The sequence below is a fragment of the Rhinolophus ferrumequinum genome, chromosome 25 (assembly GCF_004115265.2).
Source record: "Rhinolophus ferrumequinum isolate MPI-CBG mRhiFer1 chromosome 25, mRhiFer1_v1.p, whole genome shotgun sequence".
Classification (NCBI taxonomy): domain Eukaryota; kingdom Metazoa; phylum Chordata; class Mammalia; order Chiroptera; family Rhinolophidae; genus Rhinolophus; species Rhinolophus ferrumequinum.
The window spans coordinates 14,631,134-14,657,049 of NC_046308.1; the positions used below are offsets into that span (position 1 = coordinate 14,631,134).

At 42.0% G+C, this 25,916-nt stretch overlaps 1 protein-coding gene across 1 annotated transcript in view; it reads left to right on the top strand.

The window, feature by feature from the left end:
• The window catches only part of CORO1C (coronin 1C), a 73,212-nt gene that overhangs the window by 20,435 nt on the left and 26,861 nt on the right, over positions 1-25,916 (top strand). The window contains exon 2 of the mRNA XM_033097990.1: positions 6,432-6,631. Within this exon, the coding sequence (XP_032953881.1) occupies positions 6,437-6,631 (195 nt within the window). The 5' untranslated portion in view covers positions 6,432-6,436. The remainder of the gene's footprint in view (positions 1-6,431; positions 6,632-25,916) is intronic.

The following is a 25,916-nucleotide window of genomic DNA, read 5'->3' on the forward strand; positions in this document are numbered from 1 at the left end:
GTTTTGTTTGTTTGTTTATTCTGTTCTTTAGATTCTACATATAAATGAGATTCATATGGTATTTGTCTTTCACAGTCTGACTTATTTCATTTAGCATAATAACCTCTGGGTCCATCCATGTTGTTGCAGGTGGTAAGATTTCATTCTTTTTTAGGGCATAGTAACACTCCATTGTATAAATGTACCACTATTTCTTTAGCCAATCAACTATTGATGGGCATTTCAGCTGTTTCCATATCTTGCCTTTGTGAATAGAGCTGCAGTAAACATAGGGGGGCATATATTTTTTCGAATTAGTGTTTTGGATTTCTTGGGATAAATACCTAGGAGTGGAATTGCTGGGTCATAAGGTAGTTCTATTTTTAATTTTTTGAGGAACCCCCATACTGTTTTCTACAGTGGCTGCACCAGTTTGCTGTCCTACTAACAGTGTATGAGGGTTCCCTTTTCTCTACATCCTTGCCAATACTTGTTATATGTTGATTTATTGATGATGGCCATTCTGACAGGAGTGAAGTGGTATCTCATTGTGGTTTTAATTTGCAGTTCTTTGATGATGAGTGATTTGAGCATCTTATGTGTCTATTGGCCATCTGTATATCCTCTTTGGAGAAATGTCTATAGAGGTCCTCTGCCCATTTTGTAATTGGATTGTTTGGTTTTTTTGGTGTTGAGTTGTAAGAGTTTTTCATAAATTTTGGATATTAACTCCTTATCAGATGTATCATTGGGAAATATCTTCTCCCATTCAGTAGGATGTCTTTTTGTTTTATTGATGGAAGTTTCCTTTGCTGTGAAAAAACTTTTTAGTTTGATATAGTCCCGTTTGTTTATTTTTTCTTTTTTTGTTTCCCTTGCTCAAGGAAATAGATCAGTAAAAATACTACTAAGGGTAATATCTGAGAGTTTGCTTCCTATATTTTCTAGTAGGAGTTTTATGGCTTCAGGACTTACGTTTAAGTCATTAATCTTTTTTTTTTTTAAGCTGAACTCTTTTTTTTTTTTTAATTTTTTATTGGGGAACAGTGTGTTTCTCCAGGGCCCATCAATTCCAAGTTGTCCTTCAATGTAGTTGTGGAGGGCGCAGCTCACTGGCCCAAGTGGGAATCGAACCGGCAACCCTGTTGTTGAGAGCTCACGCTCTAACGAACTGAGCCATCTGGCTGCCCCTCATTAATCCATTTTGAGTTTATTCTTGTATATGGCATAAGAAGGTGTTTCATTTTTTTTTGCATGTTATCTGTCAAGTTTTCTCAGCACCATTTATTGAATAGACTGTCTTCTTGTAAGTTCTTGCTTCCTTTGTTATAGATTAAATGACCATATAGACATGGATTTATTTCTGTGCTCTCTATTCTGTTCCATTGATCTATGTGTCTGTTTTTATGCCAGTACCATGCTCTTTTGATTACTATGTCCTTATAGTATATTTTGATATCAGATAGTGTGATACCTCCAGCTTTGTTCTTCATTCTCAGGATTGCCGTGGTATTTGGGGTCTTTTATGGTTCCATATAAATTTTAAATTTTAGGATTGTTTGTTCTAGTTCTGTGAAACATACCACTGGTATTTTCATAGGGATTGCATTGAATGTATATATTGCCTTGGGTAGTATGGGCATTTTAACTATATTCTTTCTATCCATGAGCATGGTATGGTATATGTTTCCATTTATTTCTCTCTTTAATATTGTATAATTTTCTGAGTACAGGTCTTTTACTTCTTGGTTAAATTTATTCGAAAGTATTTTTTTAATGCAATTGTAAATGGGATTTTTTAAAAAATCTCTCTTTCTAATAGTTTGTTATTGGTATATAAAAATGCAACTGATTTCTGAATATTAATTTTGTATCCTGCTACTTTACTAAATTCATTTATAATTTCTAATAGGTTTTTGGTAGAATCTTTTGGATTCTCTCTGTGTATAGTATCATGTCATTTGCAAATAATGGCAGTTTTACTTCTTTCCCAGTTAGATGCCTTTTATTTCTTTTTCTTGTCTGATTGCTGTGGCTAGGACTTCCAGTACTATTTGAATAAAAGTGGTAAAAGGAGGAGGAAGTTTCCTTCTGTTCCTAGTTGGTTGAGTGTTTTTATCATGAAAGAGTGTTGGATTTCATCAAATGCTTTTTTTCTGTGAGATTATCATGTGATTTTTGTTTTTATTCGACTGATGTAGGTTACATTGATTTTCAGCTGTCAAACCAACCTTGCATTCCTGGGATAAGTCCCACTTGGTCATGGTGTATAATTTTTTTTTTTTTTAATTGGGGAAGGGGAACAGGACATTGTTGGGGAACAGTGTTTACTTCCAGGCCTTTTTTCCAAGTCAAGTTGTTGTTCTTTCAGTCTTAGTTGTGGAGGGCACAGCTCAGCTCCAGGTCCAGTTGCCGTTGCTAGTTGCAGGGGGCGCAGCCCACCATCCCCTGCGGGAGTCGAACCGGCAACCTTGTGGTTGAGAGGACACGCTCCAACCAACTGAGCCATTCGGGAGCTCAGCGGCAGCTCAGCTCAAGGTGCTGTGTTCAATCTTAGTTGCAGGAGGCAGAGCCCACCATCCTTTGCGGGACTCGAGGAATTGAACTGGCAACCTTGTGGTTGAGAGCCCACTGGCCCACGTGGGAATCGAACCAGCAGCCTTCGGAGTTAGGAGCATGGAGCTCTAACCGCCTGAGCCACCGGGCCAGCTCATAATCTGTTTTATATGTTGCTAGATTTGGTCTGCTAGTACTTTGTTGAGGATTTCTGCAGCAATATCCAAAAGAGATATTTGTGTAGTTTTATTGTCATGTCTTCATCTGATTTTGGTAACAGAGTAATACAGGTCTCATAAAATTAATTTGGAACTGTTTCCTCCTCTTATATTCTTTGGAAAAATTTGTGAAGAATTGGTATTCTTTAAATGTTTGATAGACTTCAGTGGTGAAGCCATTGGACCTGGGCTTTGTCAGGTGTGGTTTTTAATTTTTTTTAAAAAAAATTCTTATAGGTGTCATTCCCTTCATTTTATAGATCAGGAAACTGAGACTCAGAAAAGTTAAGTAATTTGCTAATAAGTGGAAGCACTGGGATTTGAATCTGAAGTACTTTATGTTAAGTTCTAGGATAAGAATAGCTGACATTTATTATGTAATTAGATATGTGTCTCTAACCATATAATGTGCTTTAACATGTTAATCTTCCGCGAACACTATCACCAAAAGTGCTCATTTAATGATCAGTTCAACTTTATATGCATTGTACCCATTTTCAGATAGAGTCTCTGACACTTCAGGAGATTTATTGACTTGCCCTCCTGAACCATGGCCAGGAAGTAAGTGGTACAGCTGTGCTTCTCACTCACAAGGCTGGCTGACTCTGGAACCTGTCCTCTTAATTGGTTTTCTCTGTTGCGTACAGCAACAGCAGCTGTGCCACATGTGGCCAGCTGAGCCCAGATCAGGTTTGACCTTGGATGTGAATGGGCTCACACTTGCCCTTCGTGCTCCAGGTGGGCACAGCTGGCTCACTGAGCACCGTGCTATGGAAGCACCGGCTTTTCTCACTCTGCTCTGTAGCTCACCCTTTGGTTATAGCAAAGAACCTGGGTAACGTTCTGACTCCACGTAGTTAGGATGAAAATAAGTTGTCACTGTAATAACAGCAATGATTTTTAAAGGTATTTTAGTATGTAAGTGAGCCAACAGATTTGTGTAATAGCTCTCAATGAACACATTTGAAGCACTTTATGTATTTATATTAATATTGATATTGTTGGTGAGATTAGATGGGATCTAGTCTATTTGAGTAAAGAGAAAAAATGGTGTTTATTTTTCAAGTTAGAGGCCTTCTTCAAATGTCTATTCACATTTAAAAGTGAGGCACAAAAAGCTGAGTTGAGGCCTGTGTGGGTGGAAGGGCTGGTTGAGTGGTGGGCCTCACAGAGGGTGGTGAGGGCTGATCTGCCAGGTGGGGCGGGTGGTACGTGGACCTGGCAGCCAGGGTTCTGGAGGCTCCAGGAACCAGAAGCTGGAGGCGCCACTGTACAGAACCAGTTTGTGTGTGGCACCTCTTCATCGGTGTGCTCACCTGTGCTCCCCTGTGCTGGGGGTCATCCTGTCCAGGGCTCACAGTCTGGCTCCTGCTGAGGTGGGTGCAGCAGTGGGGGGGTGGGGTGGGGTGAGCTGGGTGTGTAGCTGCTTCTGATTTAGGCTTTCAGTCCATTTCCTCTGCGGTGCCTCTCCCACATCCCTGTCTTTAGAGACGCAGGATTTCTCTTGTGCTCTGAGGTTTCCAGTGGACCTTGGGATCCTTTGGAGAACCTCTCCTCCTGAGACACTCAGGTGAGTGGAGAATGTGCACGCTTCAGTCAGTTACACATACGTGATGGCTTTCCATCTTCCAAGATTTTGTGGTCACATTTGCTCTCTTCTTAGGCTCCTTTCCAGTTTCCTATCTCTTGTCCTTTGGTGTTTCTACCTGCTTTCAGTCCTTGACTGTCATTTTATTAGGATTTCAGGAAGGAGTGGAGATAAATGCCATTTGTATTTCTTCTGTAAATTACCTCTTCATGCCCTTTTGTAATTTTTTACTGGGATTTTCATGTTTTGAATTGGTAAAAATTTTATGTATGAAGGATATTCACTCCGACATATGCTCCAGTCCTTTCTTCTGCGTTAACTTACATTTGAAACGCTTGTTGGAAGGTACTGGTGCTTTTGCTAACTTGTACAGATGGGTGTATAGGGAATGGATCCTGAGACCAGCTGGCTGTGCATTGGCTTTTGTATGGATGTGCTTTTCTTGTGGGTTTCGCCACCTCATGGAAGCTGTCATATCTTCTAACTTGAGAAGTAGTCAGACTGTTTCACAAATGAAGGACCCTGGCCAGGTGGAAGTGACTCACTTGCCATCTCCTCTACCAAGTCCTCTAAATGTATAGTCCTGGTAGCTGGAAAGGTCTGGCAACAGCTGGGCTGAGGAACATGGCTGCTCAACTGCCTGCCAAGGGGCTGTAGCCTCAGCCCAGCAACATGCCCCAGGCTTGGAGAGAGGCCACTTTTGCATATGTCTTGGAAGGGTAGAAAGAGGCTCTGGCAGAAATAAATTCTCTCCCTCTGCATTTAGCAGTGGGCCCAGAGCCACAAAGAAGGGAACTGGAAGGATTCGCAGTAGCCCACCATGTGCCTATTTGGCACGAGTGGACAGGTGGTAGCCCTCCTCTGTGCTTAGGGATCAGGACTGGTTTTCAAGTGAGTTGTCAAGGTTTGTCCATGTTCCATTTCCGTTTCGGTTTTCTCCAGGCCCCTTCTATCCGAGCCAGTCTGAACCGAATGTCCTATGTTAGTTAGCAGGAAGGAAAGTTACACTGGGCGCAGTCTAGGAACCCTCAGCCAGGTGGGGCCTGGTGATCCTAAAGCACGAAGCTTTCAGTGCGCGTGTCTAGCACCTGTGGAATCTGGAGTCTGAAACGACCCCTGGGGAAGCCCAGGAATACCAGTTTAGTGTCATTTCCTCTCCCCCAGGTGAATGATCCGCTCTGACTTGCAAATCCATCCTGCTTTCATTTCCCCTCCTGAGGTTGTCCTTGCCTCTGCCCAACTGCCACTACCACGATCATTGCAGGCCTTTCCAGGCCTGGTTTACTATCACAGCGCTTAGCCCTTGCGTTTAGCACCTTCCTGTCCAGTATGTCTGGTATGCAGTTGTCAGACAGACCTCTTGTCAGCCTACACATCACATCACCTTTGTCACATTACTTCCCATTTAAGTCCTTTCCACCCTTCCCCAAGACCTGGCTTTTGCCTTGTCGCTTGCCTTAGTCCCCCTATAGCACTCAGCCCCGGGAGTTTGGCTCTGAGTTGCTCTGATTGTTGTCCCCGTGTTGGAAGGCTCTTGAAGACAAGGGTGGTTGCTTATATTTCTTGAATTCTCCACTACATGTAGCTGGTCTTCTGGAAACACTCGTGAGCAGGCACAGTTCTCAGACTGCAGAGTGCTGATGTCTGGGGAAAATGCTTGAAACTGAAAAATTACCTTGGCAGACTGAGGAAAAAGCCACAATACCATAACTTACTGGGGGCGTTTCTTGAGCTTCAAATCTACCACATAACTTAACTTTGGAGTTTTCTTTTCTGTGAAAGGGAAAGATTGGAGTTAATTATCTTTCAGTTCCCACCCAGTCCTGAAAGCTAATTTTCCATCATTCTTTGCCTTGATCTTTCTCCTGAAATTAAAACTGATGAGCAGTTTCTGGATCTTGAATTAGGAATTTTTCATTTCTTTGGAATTCTTTCCCTGACGCATTTGGATTTGCCATTTGGCTACTTTTTAGGAGAACAGACAAAATGCCATACCATTCTGTTTTTTTTTCTACTTGGAGCTTTTCATTTGTAAAAGCAAAGCTTTCAGTTAGGTGCATTATTGTAACATAATTTTTGCTCTTCTGCAGACACGATGAGGCGAGTGGTACGGCAGAGCAAGTTTCGGCACGTATTTGGACAAGCGGTGAAAAATGACCAGTGTTATGATGACATCCGGGTTTCTCGAGTGACCTGGGATAGTTCCTTTTGCGCTGTCAATCCCAGATTTGTTGCCATAATCATAGAAGCGAGTGGGGGAGGAGCGTTTCTTGTGCTCCCTTTGCACAAGGTAAGTAATCTGACTTTCTGTTAAACACCCTGTGGTAGTCTCTGTTTCTTCCATAATAGATTGATAGGTCACTAAGAATTGTGTGATTACCGATACCATTAGACTCTGATGTAACTGAGTGCACTTTCCTCACCACGTCAGGTTTTCTTTAATAGAGAATCATTAAACAGAATGGTGAACTCTGTTCTGGGCGTGCCCTCTATAAATGAAAAAGGTTATGATGATGCCGTGAGCATGGGCAGGCACAGGAGTTGGAGGATTTGCTTAATAATCATCCACTTTTCACAAAAGATTTTCCAAGAAGCGCAATCTTACAAACACGGTTTTAAGTGGGCAGAAATTTATAAGATAATCTCTTTTTGTGTGAAGTCATGAGGACTGAGATGTTTTGGTTTTTTTTGAATGGTAAATGGGATGAGAGCTGAAGAAAACGTCCCCAAACAATGCAGATTTCAAGTCTGGACAATAGTAAGGTTCCGCAAAGGCTCTACACAGTGTTAGTAAGTGCTAGAAATAAAGGATCTTTACTGAAAGTGGTTTCATTGGACCTTCAACTTCAGGGGGCTTTTCAGTCCTCCCTTCTCCTGTCTATCCATTCAGAGTCCTCTCCAAATGGGGGCAAAGATAGGAGATTTGTGATTTTCTGACTGTTCTTGAATATTGTAGGTGAAAATCTGTACTTTTAACAGGAAATCCCAGAGTCACAAATAACTGGGAGGAGGGTGTTGCTGTGACGAGAGAGCGCCTGGAAAGAGTCATGTTCTAGTTAGCTTTTAGGAGGAAAATTAGTTGGGTGAGTCCTGAGCTCTGAGGATGCAGGCGTTGGGTCACGTTACAGCTGTTTCCACCCTCCTGAGAATAGTGGCCCTGTCTCCCTGAGTCTGCGCCATGCGTATGTGGGGTGCATCTCATCATAATGAACCATGTGATTCTGAAAGTGGCTGCAATAAAGTCGTTTTTGTCAAAGTTTTGTTTCCCATTATGTTTTGGTGTTTATTTCCGTAGGAAAACTCTCACTGGGAAAACGTCCAGTTCTCCTGTACTTTTCTTTCTCTCAGATGCTCATGACTAACTTGTTTTATTTTAGCATCTGATTTTTACTTTAGTGCCTGGATTGCTGTGATATTACTCAATAGGACCATCTCGCTACAGAAATCGGAGATGGGTGCCTTTCGGGAACAAATTTGATCTGTTTTCAAATGTACCTTTCTATTGGCAAAGTTGTTGCTCATATTTTAGAGGAGAATCTTTTCATGAAATTGAAATTTAATTTTCTACTTGGACACTTGTATTTCTGTGGAGAAAATTGCTGTTGAGTAGCAAATAATGCATTACACTCCTATAAATGTACTTAACTTGATTTTTCAGCGGGAGTTTGAATTTAATGTCAGTTGCATTTGGTCTCCACAAATTTTTATTTGTTCGTTAAGAGCAAGGAGCATTTGGAAACTTGACTTTTCAGTGGTAGGTTTTATGGCGGCCAGCTGAGAAGACGTTTCAGATTGTCAACCAAAATAAGGCACTGGACTGCCCTGATCTGTTGTTAAGAGTTTTTATTCTGTCTTTTATAGACTGAGGGATGAATTTAAGACATTTTTTTTTACTTCATAGAAATGGAACAAGCCAATTAAGAAGCCCCAAATAAACTTTTAAATGGCTAATCTTCCTCTGAGTTCAGACAGTTTTATTCAAGTTCCACATCCCCCAAAGCTTCTGTGAGTCCATCTTTGCTTTTACAAACCATGGGAAATTTTGAGTATCATTTATGCCATTTAAGGAGACCTGTATGCAGTTCCTAAGCTAACTGGATCTTACGATTTGGTTTTCACTTGTGTTAAGTGGCCTACACTTAATAGATTTTAGTATTTTGTTCTTTAACCAGCTGTATAGGAATTAGTACAAAATAACTTGTTTTAAAAATAATCGTGTTTGGATGAAGTGTTGGTTTTTGGAGGAGCCTCAGGGATCTTTATTTCCCAGGTTCTAATATGGTTTGTGTGGCTCCGTAAATATTTATTTGTTTAGGAGGAGGTGACATTGGCGTTAATTAAGCCCAGTGACAGCCATTGGACATAAGGTCAGCATTTGGGGTTATCAACTTTTATAATTGATGGGTTTACAGGTAGTATGTGGGATGCTCGTGGATTAAAGTATTTGTAGTTAGCCCTTAGGGTCAGTGTGGCGTAGAGGAAAGAACACAGGTCTGGGAAGTGGGGAGCCGGGGGTTCAGTCCTGGCTCAATCAGGGACTTGTAGTCGCTCTGTCCTGCTCTTCCACTTCTCTCTATGTAACATGAGGGGCTGTATAGAAAAGTGATTTTTCTGCCTTGGAACTTCTAGGTGATTTCAGAAGTGCCTCTCATCTCCTATGATTCTCAATGATAAAGTGATTTCTGCTGCAGATGGTTTTGGTACCCAAAATTCAGCGAAGGAAACACTGTTGTTCCCTTTTTTTCCCTCCTTAGTACCAATTCATAACTTTGGAAAGTAGATGCCTTTTTATTTCTGGCTGCTTTCCCACCAAGGCCAAGGCTGAGCCCAGCAAAGAAGAGTGGTCTTCTGGCCCTGTAGACAGTTCTGTGCCTGCGGAACTCTCGGGACGATTTGTTGTGGTGCCAGGGCCTCACCCATGAGTCCTGAAGTGTCAGGTGACACTCCCGTTGCTTTTCTTCCTAAGACCCTGTCCCTTGACTACTTACTACCGAAGCTGGGCATCAGTAGCTGCTAGAAAACAGAACTGTGTTCACATTGTCCAAAAACCTACATTTTTATCTGCTTTATGAGGCTGACTGTCCTCTTGATAGCTATCAGCTTATAATTTTTATATAATAATGAATATTTGAATAGGGATCAAAAATTTTACATTTTTACAGATGTATTTTATACAATACAAAGTCTTTCACAGGTCTTTGACTATTTAAGTGTAATCATGTGGTTCAATCACCTGTAAACTGAGTATCTCTGGGGTGCCAGCATCTCTGCCCTCCAGGGGCACTTGCATCTAGTTTTCGCTGTGGTCAGTTTTCTGCTCTCCCCCAGATAACTGGTCCTGAGGTGTTTCTCTTCTCTTTAGAAGTGCAGCCTTGGGGGGTGGCTGGTTGGGGGTGGCCAGTTGGCTCAGTTGATTAGATCGCGGTGCTCTTGACGGCAAGGTTGCTGGTTCGATCCCCGCGTGGGCCACTGTGAGCTGCGCCCTCCTTGGGGGGGGGGGAAGTGGAGCCTTGAAGGAGAAATATGATGGGGGGAACCGAAAAGACATGGTGAACCCATTAATCCTAATACAGGACTCTGCCCTGGAAAAAAGATTCGTACAACTTCAGTATTTATCAACTTTAAAATCATTTTATAATGATGTGCCGTTTTTGTTTACAAGTGAAGAAAACCCAAATTCCCACATACAATATGAAGTGATGCTTGAAATCAGGATCGCAGGGGCTGATGCGCGGGGTGTGCGTTGGGCTCCAGTGCGTTGCTAGCCGTCTGGGATGACTCTGCACATGAACTTCAGGAGTGGGTGTGGTTTTTACTAACTACCTCAGGACTGCTGGTAATGTTTCCCCCCACCTTGTTTTATCTTCCAGATTATAGGTAGGTTGGTTTTGGTGATGCTTTGGGGCTTTCTGTACGTATTAATAGTGAATCTACATGTATTGATCTTCAGATGTATTGTGGCACTTTCAGCAAGGCTCCCATTTAAAAACATGGCCTTTCATGAATTTCTCGTCAAAGCCAGTTAGTGTAAGCCGTAACTACGGCTTATTATGGCTACCTCGTGAGGCTTGTGAATAGATTCTGGGAGAATCATGGTCTCTGTCTTCCGGGACTTAAAATAAAAAATGGGGCAGTAGTGGAGACAAATACATTAGAACACATACACAGCGAGACGTAAGCTTAGGAATGAATGTATTTTATTTTAATTGTATGGTTTATGAGGTTTTTGTTAGGAAGGTTTTATTGAGCACATGGGATTTTAAGAGGGCACTGCTAGAGGAATATTGAAAGTATTCAGCCCTGAGGTGCGGTGATTTAGATTAGCACACATGATTCACGATGGCTTTGGTAATGCTTCGGTCAAGCTGTGGCATGCCATTCTGTCATGACTTTTCAAGGTGTGGTTTAGTACATTTTCTTATTCTTTGGTCTTTCAGAGGATGAATAATAGCAGTCTTGCTGAACAGAAGTTGGCTTTGTGGTTTTGGCTACAGGGGTTTTTTCCCCCACAACTGCATAAGCTGCCTTGGCTCAGTCCCCTGTGCTCTCTACCACGTGGGCAGGAACAAGCCTCTCCTGTGTGGAGTAGCCACACTCGTGATGTGGGACTGAGGCCTTCCCGTCCCAGGAATGAGCCATGTGGCGTATTCAGATGCACCATTGTTTGTAGTTCCGGGCACCGTGTGCATATTCTGACACTTCTGATCACAGGGACCGTGTGAACCCTAACTTAAACAAATAAGGGTGGGGGGCAGTTGGTCAGAAGCATATGCTCTTGATCTCTTCACATTCTCTTGGATGGAGGGTGCAAATCGGAGGGCTCCTATCGTCCCTAATTGCTTTCTCCCTTCTTCCCTTGACTGTTCCTACTTGGAGGTGGGGTCCTGGAGTGATGGCTGTTTTATCCTCCCACTAATTGCCTGTGGAGCAGCTCTGCCCTAATGGGATGGGTGTGGCCGTTCTGTTAACCTTCTGGGTCACCATCTCCTCTTTCTCCTCCTAGCTCCTCTGTCTAGTACCTTCTGATACAGTTAGGTTTTTGCCACTTATTTTAGGAGCTGTGTGTGGGAATATTTGTGATCTTGCTGTATTTATGTCTGTGAACTCTTTTTTCAATTCATTTTGTAGTCTTTCTCAGCTAGGGCTAGTGAAAGAATTCAGCCCTACAGAAAATAATTTCAGTGAATGTTTTCTTAGTTCTCAAGGATGAGACATAGCTCTGCCTTCTAGATGCATAGGAGAGAAATATATTACGTACAATAGCTGCCTTAGGGCATTAGGACCTAATTCTCTCACAGAAGTTGGGTGGACAAGGGCTGCTTTAGAATGTTTTTCTGTCGTATTTACTAAGAAAGAAATCTTGATTCATTTCAGTCAATATTCTTTCTGAGTGTCTCTTCTAACTGTTCAGTATCCAGCTCACATGTTACCTCTAATTCGCTGAGACAGTGGAAGTCATTTTTGGGTTCTCTCAGCTGCTCGTCCTTGCCGCTAGTGGTACCACAGGCTGCATTTTCACATTGTATTATAATTACTTTTTTCATCACTTGACAAAAGGGGAGGGTGATTAGATTTACATGCGCTTGGTCTCCTGACATTACTTGGATGGAGAACGCAAACTAGATGGCTCTTTGAATGGTAGCTCTTGATAACAGGTTCCCCAAAATCTGGCCTTCCTCTATTGTGGTGGCAGCCTCCAAGATGGCCTCCAGTGCTTCTGACCTCCTTGTGTTCCTGCTGCTGTGTGGGTCCCTCCTGCGTGAAATAGGGCTGGCGGTAACCACTAGGCTATGGTACAACTGATGGAGTGTGACTGAGGCCCGCGCACAAAAGCACATTGGCTTCCACTTTGTCTCATGGAGCTGCCATGTTGTGAGCACACACAAGCAGCTCAGTGGCGAGGTCCACAGGACCTTTGGCCGAAAGCCAGCTCCAGCTTACCAAACATGTGAGTGATCGACCATCCTGAAAGTGGATCCTGCAGCCCCAGCTAACATCTTAACTCATGAGAACCTGGAGCCAGAACCACCCAGATAAGCTGCTTTTGAACTCCTGACCTTCAGAAACTATGTGAGATAATAAATGTGTATTGTTTTTAAGTAGCTAAGTTTTAGGGTTAAGCAGCAGTTGAGAACTAATGCATGTATTGTCAGAATATGATGTAGAATATAATGATAGGTCACACGCTGCATAAATAAATGAGTACTTCACAATGACCTAAAAGGCCATCTGGTAGTTTTAAGCACTTTTTCTACCTCTCCTTAAAAAAAACTACACACACACACACACACACAGACATATAACATTCTTAAATCTTAAATGAATAATTGAGGGATTCTGTACAGTAGCAAGAGAAAGTTATGTGGCAAGATTCAGTGATCCTACTGTTCCATGATACTGTCATGTAACCTGTAATATGTGTTGCGAGGTTATAGCCACTATCTTTTTCCCCCCCAAAGATTTTATTGGGGAAGGGGGGGGAACAGTGTGTACTTCCAGGATTTTTTCCAGGATTTTTTCAGCGGCAGCTCAGCTCAAGGTGCCGTGTTCAATCTTAGTTGCAGGGGGCGCTGCCCACCATCACTTGCGGGACTCGAGGAATCGGACTGGCAGCCTTGTGGTTGAGAGCCCACTGGCCCATGTGGGAATCGAACCGGCAGCCTTCGGAGTTAGGAGCACAGAGCTCCAACCGCCTGAGCCACTGGGCCGGCCCCTATAGCCACTATCTTATATGTAACTTCAAATTACATTACTGGTTTTTGAGAGAAAGTCTGGAATGTTAACATTGATAGTGGGACTAAAGGTGATTTTTTAATTTTCGTCTTTATAATTACCTGTACTTTTTTCAAAATTTTTGCAATGAACTTATTACATGTAAAGATTATTTTAAAAACATATTATCAGTAGTATCACCAGAGCATGTATAAAGAGCTAAATGTTGTTTAAGCGTTCGTGAAATCTAAAACCTCACTTTAAAAAATCACACGCATTCATTCACGTACTCACTCCTTAGACATTTGAGCGTCTGCTCTGTACCATGACCTGTGTTGGGTTCTTGCTCTTTACAAGCTTTGGTAACAGTTGACTTTGGTCTCCCCTATGGGGAGCTTTGTGTGTGCGTCACGTGTTTGACACGGCGATGAGAGATGAGTTCCAACAGAGGCTCAGAAGTCAAGGAAGATGTCACAGGGAGGGTCTGTTGGAATTTGGGGTTTTCCTGTGTGGAGGAGCTAGGGATGAAATAGAAGAGGTGCCCAGCCAGTTTACTAAACTGATGAGTGAGAAGAGGTGCTCTGTTCCAAGAGGGCAACGAATGAGGTGGGGGCCGCATTCCTCCTTCAGATTCCTGGATCTCTGGGAAATTGGTGGCCTTTTCTAGTATTGGAGAAATGGGGTGTTTGATTGGAGGGGGGTTAACAGGAACTGAAGGATAGCTTTTGATAGAAAATTACTTTCCTTGGCTCTTTTTTCCTCCCTTCTCTTCCATTGTAAATAGTGCAAAATTGGTGTTTTCCATGATCATTAGAAGAACCAGAATAAGCACTGTTCTCCGTTTTTGGATTATTGTTATGACTGAAACAACATAACATGTTTCCTCTATATCATCTTCAGGAATAGGCAGGACTTCATGTCATATTCTTCAAAATAAGACTCTAGAATGACATCAGAATGTGCTTGGAGGCTCCACTACATAAACAGTGTCTCAGTTTTTGCATTTGGTAGGGTTCTGTCATATTTTTGTTCTATGGTTGCGGAAACTGAAACTCCGATTGAGTGATTGCCCAGAGCTGTGGACCTTTCATGGATTAGAATCTAGGTGTGTGAGTCTTTATTGATTTGTACATGTATATTTTTGATGAACATTTTTTTTCCCCACTGAGTGTGAAAGGTTTTTTTTTGTTTTTGTTTTTTTGGTATAGAAACTGTGGTCCAATTGACATGTAATCCTTTGCATTCTTTCTCTGGGATTAGAAGGCTTAATCACAAAAACACTGGCTTGTCAGGGCTTTGATTCTGTCAGCTCAGAGAATCGTCCTAAGGTTTGGAAAGTACTTGGTCTATACCATCCCTTGTGTGCAGACAGCGCCAATGATGAAATCACAGCAGTTCACATTTTTGAGGGCTTCTTTAAGTGCCGGGCACCGTGCTGATAAGTGCCTTCTTTCATGGACTAGTTCAAAGGGAATGGCAGCCAGTCTCCCGATGGTGCTTTTACCCAGCACCTGCTGGATTTACATTGGCTGCCCCCCCCGCCCCCTTACTGTACACTGCTGACAGGCCATTTCCATTCCACAGATAGCGGCACTACTTGGACAATGCCAGTAGCCCTTTGTACAGATGTGGATGTTTGGCGCATGGTGGCTTTGGTGTTACGGGCAAGTGATTTTATTCAGTTCCAGTGTCCTGATGTGTCCTGGGATGCCCATTCACTGCCTCCTGAAATAGATGCCGTCTGATGTCCTGAGCCCCTTAAACTGTCACTTAGATGGGCTGTGAAATGCTGGGAGGCGGGGTGGGGGGGATGTGTGAGGGGGGTAGGGGGCATGGAGGATACAGGGGAGGGCACCAGGTGCAGAACAATGACTTCCAAATTATGTCACGAGCTGCCAGCCACACGAGCCCCACACGGCCTCATTACCACATGAAGTGCCACAGAAGGGCCTTTTCATTTTCTCCCACTGACTCTTTTCCATAGTCTTCTGTGGAGGGGGAGGGGAGGTAGCCTCCTCAACCCCTGTTAACAATGGAGCACAAAGTCCTGGCAGAAGGAACCTCACAATGTGCCCTGGGGCTATTTTTGATTACAGTGAGTGGCTGTGACTCAGAGTGCGCCCTGGCAGATGACGGGCTTCCACCCTGCCCTTCCCGCCCGCCCTCCTCCCCTGGAGATGAGCAGGCAGCCTGTCCTTTGTGCGTTTCCTTGGCCGGCTTCTCCAACTGCTGCAGTTCACTGATATGTCCACAGCAGCCGGCCTGCAGGCTTGACAGGGCTCTGACAGTGGTTTTTACCATATATGGCCATCAGAGCTCGGGGGCTGTCAGCTGGCCAGGATAATTTCCTTCCTTTGCTTTGATTGGCTGCACGGGTGGCTCAGAGAATGGTGGGATCTGGGAGTATGTGGTGAAGGGAAGCCACTGAGTCAAGTGCAAAGAACGTTTAACTCTTTCCTGGTTTCTGGCGCGCGAGTCCTGCTGAGCACGCAGGCAAGTGCTGCCGGCAGAAGCCCTCAGCGTGTAAACGTGTAAACGTGATAGCCCAAGTCTGGGAAAGCAGCGAAGAAAAGGTTCCAAATGCACATTACTCTGAAATAGACTCAAGGTTTAATGGACACATTTCCGCGGTCTCTCTTCCTCCGGAAGCCACCTTATAACCATAGTCAGCAAATTTTCTGCTCCTACCAAGTCGAATACCTGTGCTTGTTAGGGGTGGGACCTGAGTTGAGTCCAGGGAAGGCTGAGCTGGGAAGGCGAGTGATGGAGCACGTGTTGGCGCGCTCAGAGGACTGGTGACTTGGGTTTCTTTTCTGGCTGAGCTTTAAGTCGTGAGTAAGTGATACAGGCTACTGAATTGGGTCTCTACTCTGGCCTTCCTGCTTGTTTACAACCGCTGCAAGATGTGAACTGCCTTGGCCAGGGAGCCCAAACCAGTTACCTAACATAGTTGTGCATTTTTCTCAGTTTTTCATCCCCACTTCAAGGAGCGAGGGTTTTTATTCCGAGGCATGTGGGTAAAGCGAGGCAGAGCTGGGATTGGAAGAGGTAGCCCTGGAGCCCGTCATCCTACACTGAGGGTCCCAGGGGAGAAGTCTCTGGTGTCATGTGCTCAGTACAAGGGGCGAGGCAAGCAACTACGTCCTTTCCAATTTGACATTGAATGCTTTATATTAATTTCCTATATTTGCACGTACATCTGTAGTTCTTTTGCTTTTCAGCTTCTGCTTTCAAGCGGAATTTTATTTTGAGTTGGTTCTACCTCATCATAAGTTCCTAGTTTTTGTTTGTTCTCAGAGCAGAAGTATCATTACTTGTCTGCAGTGATGAGGTTTTTCACTTCATAAATTTTTTTGTTAAGTCGGGAAGTTAGGAAATATAGCTTCTCTGGCTGCTATTGCATAGTTAGGTGTGGCTGAGTAAGGAGATGTTAACTCTTCTACCTTTTTTGCTTGCTGAGGCAATATCCATAGTTTCAGAGTAACTTGCTTCAGGTTTTTAATGGACTTTAAAAGTGGTCTGTTTGATACTGAAGCCAGTTGTGAAGAGGACCCATGATGGCAAAATGATTTGCTTGGCATTTTCACTGTGCTCATAAAGACTTTTTGACTCTCAGGGAGGTGAGGTGTCCGTAGAACCACACTGCCACTCCCTGGCAGCTTCGGTGCTTAGCTTACCTTACAGGACTGGGTAACCCAATCTGTATGCTTTATTCTAGAGCACATCCTCTTACCCTCAAGGTGGGTGTTTCTGGTTCCCTTAAAGTAAAACTTCCTCCAAATGTTTTATTCCTGGGTCCTGAGCTGTCACTTTCCGTGACCAGCCTGTCAACAAGTCATCTATGGCGTGCATCACTCCTTCTGGTCTGCTGCAGAAGGTCCTGTCACGTTATCCGGCCACGGTCACTATAGATCCTCCCCCTGTGCCGCAACAGGGCCTTCAGAGACTCCGACAGAACACGTATACATACAAGTAATACTGTGACAAGAAAAGGGAATTTGGGAAAAAAGGAAAACCCACTTCAATATCCTTTTCTGACTCCTTTGAACTCTGCACAGTGTGAATGGAGCCCTTATGCCTGAGCTGGAAACTTTTCCTTTGCTTCCAAGCACGTGTTTGACTCACCATTCTCCTCACGGAGAGCTCCAGGATTCTCACTGTATTACTCCAAGGCTGGTGAGGGGTTATTACCAGTGCCTTTGGAAAGCTTTTTAAATTTAGAGACAGTGTGATAACGTTTTTGAAATTTGGGCACATAAAGTGGTTTTGATAGCATTTCTTTCCTAAAATGAAAACTTTTAGAAATATAAAGTAGGGATGAACAGGTTGGAAAATCTTTATACCTTGCTCCTTGCGTCAGGATGGGGTGAGGGCTATTTAGGCCGTTACCATCGGGGGGCAGGAGGGGGGGGTGTAACCAGTCTGGGTAACAAGCCCGGGTTATAATAATGGTCACGAAATGGCTGGATCGTAAGATGACTGTAGATTAGAAATTGGAAAAGGACTGGGAGGCTGCCTGTGCTGGATCAGATAAGGGAAACCAGTATCGAAGGCGGTGAGAACCCAGCCCCCGAGAAGGGCTCGGGTTTGTATGATTGAACTCCAGACCGTGAACCAGAAGGAAACGGGATGTGCAGCTCCTTGGGCACTTAAAGGGGAATATTTGATTTGACTGATAAAGGTAATGTGTGTCACTTTTTATCACCATGTGACTTTATTAGCTTTGTGAAACCATATGCTAGTTATGAGAAAGAGCAAGCCTGCTGAGTGGTGTTGTGTGGCTTTAACAACAGGTTCCATTTTGAAGGAGCCAATAATGATTAGATTGGTCCTCGCTAGCACCCGTTTGCTTAGCATCTGCGACCTAATACTGAGCAAGCTAGTGTGCGGATCAAAGAGTTATGTGAGAGTCACTCGTACATTAAGGAATAATTATTCTGAATGAACTTTTGTATAATGCGTAGGTCATATCGGAAGCATCCCACTGTTGAATTTTGAGAGTTTGGGTGGGTGAAAACGCCTATTGGAACATCTGTAATAAACCATTCGCTCCTTTAAAGCCACAGCCCAGAGTGGAACTCCTTTATTGAAACGTGTGTGAGATTTCCGTCCACGGTTGTTAGTGTGTATTTAAAAGGTTTGGGTTGCACAGTTCTGGCCTCTGCGTGTAGGAGGAGTGCACTTCTTAAGTATGGATTCTTTTTTGAAATGAGGTGTGAGAAATAAGACACACTGTTTGTTACACGTGAGTGGAAGCAGTGGTCGTGTTCCATTGAAATTGATGGCAAACATCCTTACAACTAGAAATGTCATTTCACGAGAGTTAATGTTGAATTTTGTATGCCTAAGAGGAATGTTTTTGCAAAGTTGTTTAAAATTATGAACATTCCTTCTTAGAGCAGTTAAGCGATATATGTATTTACTGATGCTTAAATTTTGATTTTAACCCCCCAACGCCCTCCCTACCCCCCAAGAAAAAATGCCCATTGGAAAAGTGTTGCCTAACTCTGGGTGTATTTGAAACGTCAGTCTTCCCGAGCTCTGCTGAGTCGCTTCACTGCTTTGAAATGTTTGAGGACTTTCCCCCAAACCCAGAGCAAATGACAGTGCTGCTGTCAGGAGGTTTTGTGCCCCCGTGAGGCTCGCTGGCTGGGACATGTCAAAGCCATCAGCCTCAGCCTGGGCCAGCCACATGGAAAGTGTGCTGTCACACTGCTCGCTTGTGCCAGCTGTACACACACTTTGGAGGTTGAATTTTCCCTGGGGCTCATGTTGCTTGGCCCCGGCGGGCCACTGGATCTTTTAGATAATGTCTGTAAGCCAGTGCCCTGACCTATTTCACTGATGTCCCACAAGTTTTGAACGGGGCTCTGGGCCAGAGCCTTTGGGGACCTTGGCGTTGGTCATTTTCACCAGTTGAGTTGACTTGCTGGCAATTGCCACCACTTGGAGGTTTAGCTAGAGAGGTACAGAGCTCTCCTGTGACATGTGATTGGGACCCGTAAGCAATGAGTAAATTAAAAAATTTTAGCAGTGGGGTGTCTAAGTGGCTGACTGACTGTTGTCAGCGAAGCTTTCAATTCCATGCTAGAAAAGTAGTCCTATTCTAGATAATGCAAGTGAGGTAACGCGTCCCTCATGAAACAGTGGGCTGATTTGTTAGTAAATGAAATTATTCTGTATGTAGGCCTTGGAAAATTGATGGGTAGTTCTTAAAATAAGTCGCCATTTAGTCAAAAAAGATACTTAAAAGCTGGCATTAAATTCTCATAAGTATTCCTTCCAGCCTCCACTTTCATTTACATTTGCTGCTGAGAAGTGCAGGTAAGCTGTGCTGTCACCATGACTTCAGTGGGTGGCCTTCTGAACGGTCCTTCACTATTTAGCGAATTAGACATGGATTCCTTGGTTGTTCACTGGATGTGTCATGGGTATGAATGAGAAATGCATTCTCATTAGATCCTAGTGCAGAATGTCTTTCAAAAATGATGTGTCCTCATCTTTACGAAGGCCATTATTGGACGGTTTCCTTCAGTTTCCGTGTACTTGAAGTTTCAGCAGTTTATAATTGCACAGCTCTGCCCTTTTAATATATACTCATCCGGTGAACTATGAGGTGCTTTTCTTTTGATTTGATCATGTTATGGCTAAAAGAGATGGGGAAGTATAAGCCCTAGAAAGCCAGATAGCTGCTACTTGACTGTGTTGTAAGCATCCTGTATGTAAAATGATCAGACTTCTCCTTTTTGTTCCTTTATCACTATCAGACATTTAGTCAATTCCCTTTCTGTTGTGCTGCGATATGCTACTTTCCCTGTTTTATTTGTTGTAAGAATTTATGATGACGTCACAACCAGAGGAAGCAGATGTTTGCAGGATATAATGTTTTATTATGGTAACTCCATGTTTCTGATAACCAGCTGCCAATAATTTCAGCATTACTTTTGTGCCTTTTTCACAAACCCATGGCATAGTGGAAATTTTCTTTCCCTATAGAAATCTAGTAAGGAGGGTCAATGATATATCTGCTTCTTGATTTCTCTTGTACCTCAGTTTCTTTATTTAGAAAATAGGGATAATAAAGTTCCTATTTGTAAAGGCACTTGTGAGAGTGAAGATATAAAGGCTTTCAAACAATTCTTAACATAAGCACTCTAAAAGCGTCAGTTGCTGTTGTTAATGTTTTTGATAGAAAGGAGGGAAGTACGTGGAAGTTGCCCTTTAAATGACATTCAAATTCCTATGAAAACATTGGGCTCTAGTGCTTTTATGCTATAGTCTTGTCAGGGCTGAGTTGGAAGTGGCAGAAATGTTTATTACTATTCTTAAATATCTTACTTGACTGAAGAATATTGGTGAATAGCTATAACTTTTAGCCAGGGTTGCTTAATTTTAACCCCCCCCCCCAAAAAAAAAAGTCATTGAGTAAGCTTCTCAGTATGTAATTAAGAACTAGTATTAGTACTTCCAAATTGCCTCAAAATTGCTTCATGTCTGAGCAAAAGCTCTTCTTAGCCCAGATTGAAACAAAATTATTTGGTGTCCTTGGAAGTTCAGAGTTCAATGATGGTACTTTGCCATCAAGGATGCAAGATGTGGTTTGCTGCGGAGAGCCTAAGAAGGCAAAGACCCTGAGATAAAATAAAACAATTCAAATAGAAAAACATTTTCCCTTCAGAGTAAAGATTTTTTAAAATGTAAGGTTAGTAACATATATTGGTGTGTTTCTCAACTTAGTATTATTTTAAAATAGGAAACAAATCAAACAAAAAATAAAATAATAGGACACTCGTGTGCTTACCCACAAGATTAAACAGATGTTAATATTGTGCCATGTTTGTTTCATAGCTCCCTTTTCTGAAAATCAATAAAGCATAATAGATGTAGCTAAAATACCATTACCCTTTAGTTCTTTTCTCCTTCCCCAGAGGTAGTCATTTCCTCCAAGCGGGTATGTATCATATTTTTGTACATTTATTACATGCGTATATATCTATCGCATAGATTATTATTAGTATGTGCTATTTGTTCCCATATCAAAGGACAATTAAATTGCGTCAGCTTTTTTCACTATTCCCAATAGTGCTGCAATTAATACCCTTCTTGTGTAAAATATGGGGCTTTTGTCTCACAGACCACCTAGAAATGGGGCTGCTGGGGGGGTGGGCATCTTACCTCCAGCTGTTTCCAGATTGCTCTCAATTTGTAGCAGGATAGCTTCTCCTGTGATCGGTTTCTATGAGTTCCTCTTTCCTGAGGTCCTTGTCTGCACTTGTATTTAAACTTCTAAATTGTTGCCAATTTTATTTAATAGGTGGTATAAAATACTGCCTCATTGTTTTAATCTGATTGCAGATTGAGTATGTTTTCATACATCTCTTAGTTTTTCCGGTTTCCTTCCCTGTGAATTCCCTGCTCACATCATGTGCCCAGCCTTCCGTTACACTGTTGAGTTCGTCAGGTCTAGATGTTGCATATATATCTTCTCCCAGCCTGCCACTTGTCTGTTCACTTTGCTTATGGTTTTTGAGCACAATCCACACTGCTGGATTTGGTTTATTTTTGTTTTTAAGGGGAGGTTGCCTCAATATTTATAAGTCATGTAGGCTTAAGTGTCTCTTCGTTATACTATCATCCTTTGTATCAAGGTGGTACATTCCTTGTGTAATGAGTTCAGCGGTGTGCCTCTGTTTTCTGTTCTCTGGGAACATTTGAGATACTCTGTTCCTTCAATGTTTGGTAAAGTTCACCTGTAAAACCATCTGGGCCTAGTGATTTTTGGTATTTAGTGATTTACGGGGGAGGGATGTGTAGAGGTACACTGCTGGTTGTTTTAGGTATATTCAGTTTTTCTATTTTAAAAGTTTTGATTTTTTTCCTAAGAGATTGCTTATTTCATCTAGAGTTTTCGAATTTATTATCAAATGCTATTCCTATTACTTTCAAATTATGTAAATTTCTACCATATTTGTATTATGTCCCTTTTTTTATTCCTGGTATTTATGCATTCTCTCTTCCTAATTTGTCCAATTGTGTTGATTTGGTTTATTATTTATATCTTTCTCATTAATTTCTTCTCTTAAAATTTTATGTTCGTTGTACTCTGTTTAGTTTCTAACTTCTCAGGTTAGATGCTTAACTCATTTTCAGTCATCGCTCATATTTTGCATTTAAGGCTGTAAATTTTCCCCTAAGATCTGTTTTAGCTATATCTCACAAGTTTTGATGTCATTGAAAAGTGTTCCCAGACCCAATTCTGATGTGTGTGTGTGTGTGAGCATATGTGTGTATGTAGGCTTCTCCACACCAACAGGCAATTCTCAGACACCAACAGGGTGTCTGAGAATTCAACTCAATTCTGCCACTATCTACCTAGAGATAACATCAGATTCCACAGGTTAAGGGTTCAGTCCTACTAAACTGCCTTCCCTCCCCCAACACATGCTTCAGATGCTAGTCACAAGCTCAGGTTGTTACCTGTGCTTCTGACTCACAAACTGCATGTTCTTAGGACCCCCTCCTGGGATTGGATTGATTTGCTAGAATGGCTCACAGAACTCGAGAAAACCCCTTTACTCACTAGATTACTAATTTACCGTCTTATTTTCTGGGAAACACAGTATTAGAAAGGATACGAATCAACAGCCACATGAAGAGGATGTATAGGGTGAGGTCCCAAATAAAGGAGTTTCTGTCCTTGTGGAGCCTGGGGCCTGACATGGTGGCACGTGGAAGTGTTCCCCAACAAGAGACCAACAAGCTGTCTTGGTTTTTTATGGAGGCTTCATTACACAGTCTTAATTGACTAAGTCATTGGCCACTGGCTATTGAATTCGATCTCCAGCCCCTCTGTCCTCCCTGGAGGTCACATCACGGGGTGGAACTGAAAGTTCCAAACTCTAATCACATGGTTGGTTCTCCTAACAGCCAGCCCCCACCCTTGGGTGTGGTCCAGAAATCACTGCGTTAACATAACAAGAGACACCTGTATCTTTCCCAACACTTGGGACTTTCAAGGGTTTGTGGAACCAGGTACTAGGATCAAATATATTACAAAGCATAGTATCATAATAATATATTTATTGATCAGTGTAAACATTTTTCTATTGGCCATTATGATTTTCTGTGTGACTTATTTAGTAAGTTTAAAATTTTTTAGATGTCTTAAATATTTGGGGTTTCTGTTTTTCTATTTTTAATTGTATTGCATTATACTCAGAACATGCTCTACATGACATTTATTCCTTAGTATTTTTTGAGATTTGCTTTGAGATGTCCTAATTGGTTATTAAAGAACTGTTTAATGTTTGTTTGAAAAAAATGTATATTTTAAATTTTGGCTACAAGGTTGTATATATCCATTAGATCACACTTGTTACTTTTCTTAAAGTCTTCTATAGCAATACTAATTTTTGTCCGTTTGATCTCTTAAATATTTATTAAAATCTTTTACGAATTATAGCTTTGTCATTTTCTCCTTACAGTTCTTGCGGATGAAAAGGGGACTCTGTAATCTAACCAAAAGGAACCTCACAGGGTGATCTGATCATAAATTCCTAACTGGGCAGGTCATGGTGGGGAGTCATGTGAGGCCTGTAGCTTCCCTAGTAAAAGAATATCTGCCTAAGGGAAGCCCTGTCCATTGGTTTTGTGTTCTGTGTTAACATACCTTTGAAATACCTCTTTTTCAGACCCCTCAGAAGCATAAACCACCCTCAAGAGAGCACACGATCTTGTTAACTATCCCGTAATCCAGATGAGTTCAAGTTTATTATAGCTTCCCCAGGAAGTGTTTCTTTAAATGTTAAAATGTAATGACATTAACCTTTAATAGTGCATTTCACCTTCAAGTCTGTTTGTTCTAGTCTAGCTACCTGGTATATATTTTTATATCCCCTCCTTTGCTTGCCTTTTGCTATTGTTATTTTTAAAATGGTGTCTTGGAGCTGGGTTTAATCTAATCTGGACACCCTGTGTTTTTTGGCTGGTAAATTGAAACCATTTGTATTTACCACAATTTGTGATTTAGAGTTGGTTTTATTTCTGCCATCTTATTTTGCGCTTTACAGTTTTGATGCCCTTCTTTGGCCTTTTTTGATTTCCTCTTTTAATTGGATTGAATGAGTTCCTTTTTTTTAATTCCACCAACCTCCCTCCTGCTCTGCACACTTTGGGAAAATTATATACAGTTGACCCTTGACCAACTTGGGTTAGAGGCCCAGATCTTCCTTGCAGTCAAAAATCTGCCTGTAACTAGTAGTTGGCGCTCTGCATACTCAGATTCCCAACCACAGATTGGAAATAAAGTTGACCCTTGAAGAACACGGGTTTGAATTGCATGGGTCTACTTATATGTGGATTTAAAAATCTCTTCCCCTTTAGAGATGAACCTTAATTTTAACATGGTCACATGACTTAACATCTAAAACTAGTCAATTTTTCTGCCTTTCTTTAGCGAAAGGCCCTGCAACCTTTGAACTCTGATCATACCTCTTTATATCTTACATGTTAATGTTATCTAGTATTTTAGTCTGTCTTGTTTTGTCTGTACTTTAGTCATTATTACTACTATTATACAGTCAATGCCTATTTACATTTACCACATTTACCGTTTTTCATTTTTGCTCACTGTTGTTTTGGGATCCCATTTCTTTCTTCTAGTTTACTTTCTTTTTCTGAAATAAGTCCTTGAACTCAATTCTTTGAAATTAATTTTGAAATTCTTTGAGAAAAGTTTAAGAACTTAATTCTTTAAACAAGAGTCTGTAAATGGTAAATTCTCTTCTCTCTTTTTGTTTAAAAGGTCTTTTGTTTGTTTTTATTTTGGGTCACTTTGCAATAATATTTGATCTGGGTGTCGGATGCATGAGTGGTCGTGTTTCACAGCACTGCATTTCTGAGGTACGGCTTTGTAACTGCTTTTGAGAAGCCTGCCCACGGTTAGTCTAATTACTCTCTTGAGGTAATATTTCTTTTCTCTATGGCTACTTTTGAGACTATCTTTGTTTTAGGTATTCTAAATTGCGTTAGGATGTGCACAGATGTGGATTTATTTTAACTTATTCTACTTGGGACTTGTGCCTCTTGAATCTGAAGACTTACACCTTTCATTGAACCTGGAAAATTCTCAGCCATTTTCTCTTCAGTTTTTGCCTCTCTTCCATTCTCTTTATTCTCTACTTTTGGAATGTCTGTTTATTAGGTTGGTGCAAAAGTAATTGTGGTTTTTGCAATTATCCTTAACCTTTGAAACCACAGTTACTTTTGCCCCAACCTCATCCGTGTGTGTCAGACCTCATCCTGGCCTTGGTGTTTCAGAATGTTTTCAATTATGAAACACCACACATTCAAAAGAGTGACTATATCTGTAGTTTAAATAATAACAATACATGCATTATATAATATGCTACATCAGTATGTAATATAATGCTATTATTATAAAACGGGCACCTGTGACTTCACCACCAGCAGCTTGAGCAAAACAGTCCCTGGAGTGGTCGCTCCCGGGGTGACGTACTCAGGTGGTTTTTGTGAGGACGCAGTCAGGGAATTAGGAAGACTGGCTTAGGTGCTCGGTGACAGTTCCGTCTTTAAGGAAAGACCCAATTAGGGATAGGGTAGAGTGGGGTCTGGCAGTTGGTAAATTTTGGGTACCATTTATTGAGCACATCAAGTGCTGGGATGGTACCAAGTACTTTGCCTTGATTGTCTCAGGTAATCCTCACATCATGTTCTCATTTTATAGTTGAGGAACAGAGACTGAGAGAGGAAGTAAGTTGGCCAGGACCTCGGGTAGAAAATGGCAGAGCCGCACCTCCAGCCCAGGCAGTCTGGTTCTCAAGCACTGGTGCTTCGCTGCCTGT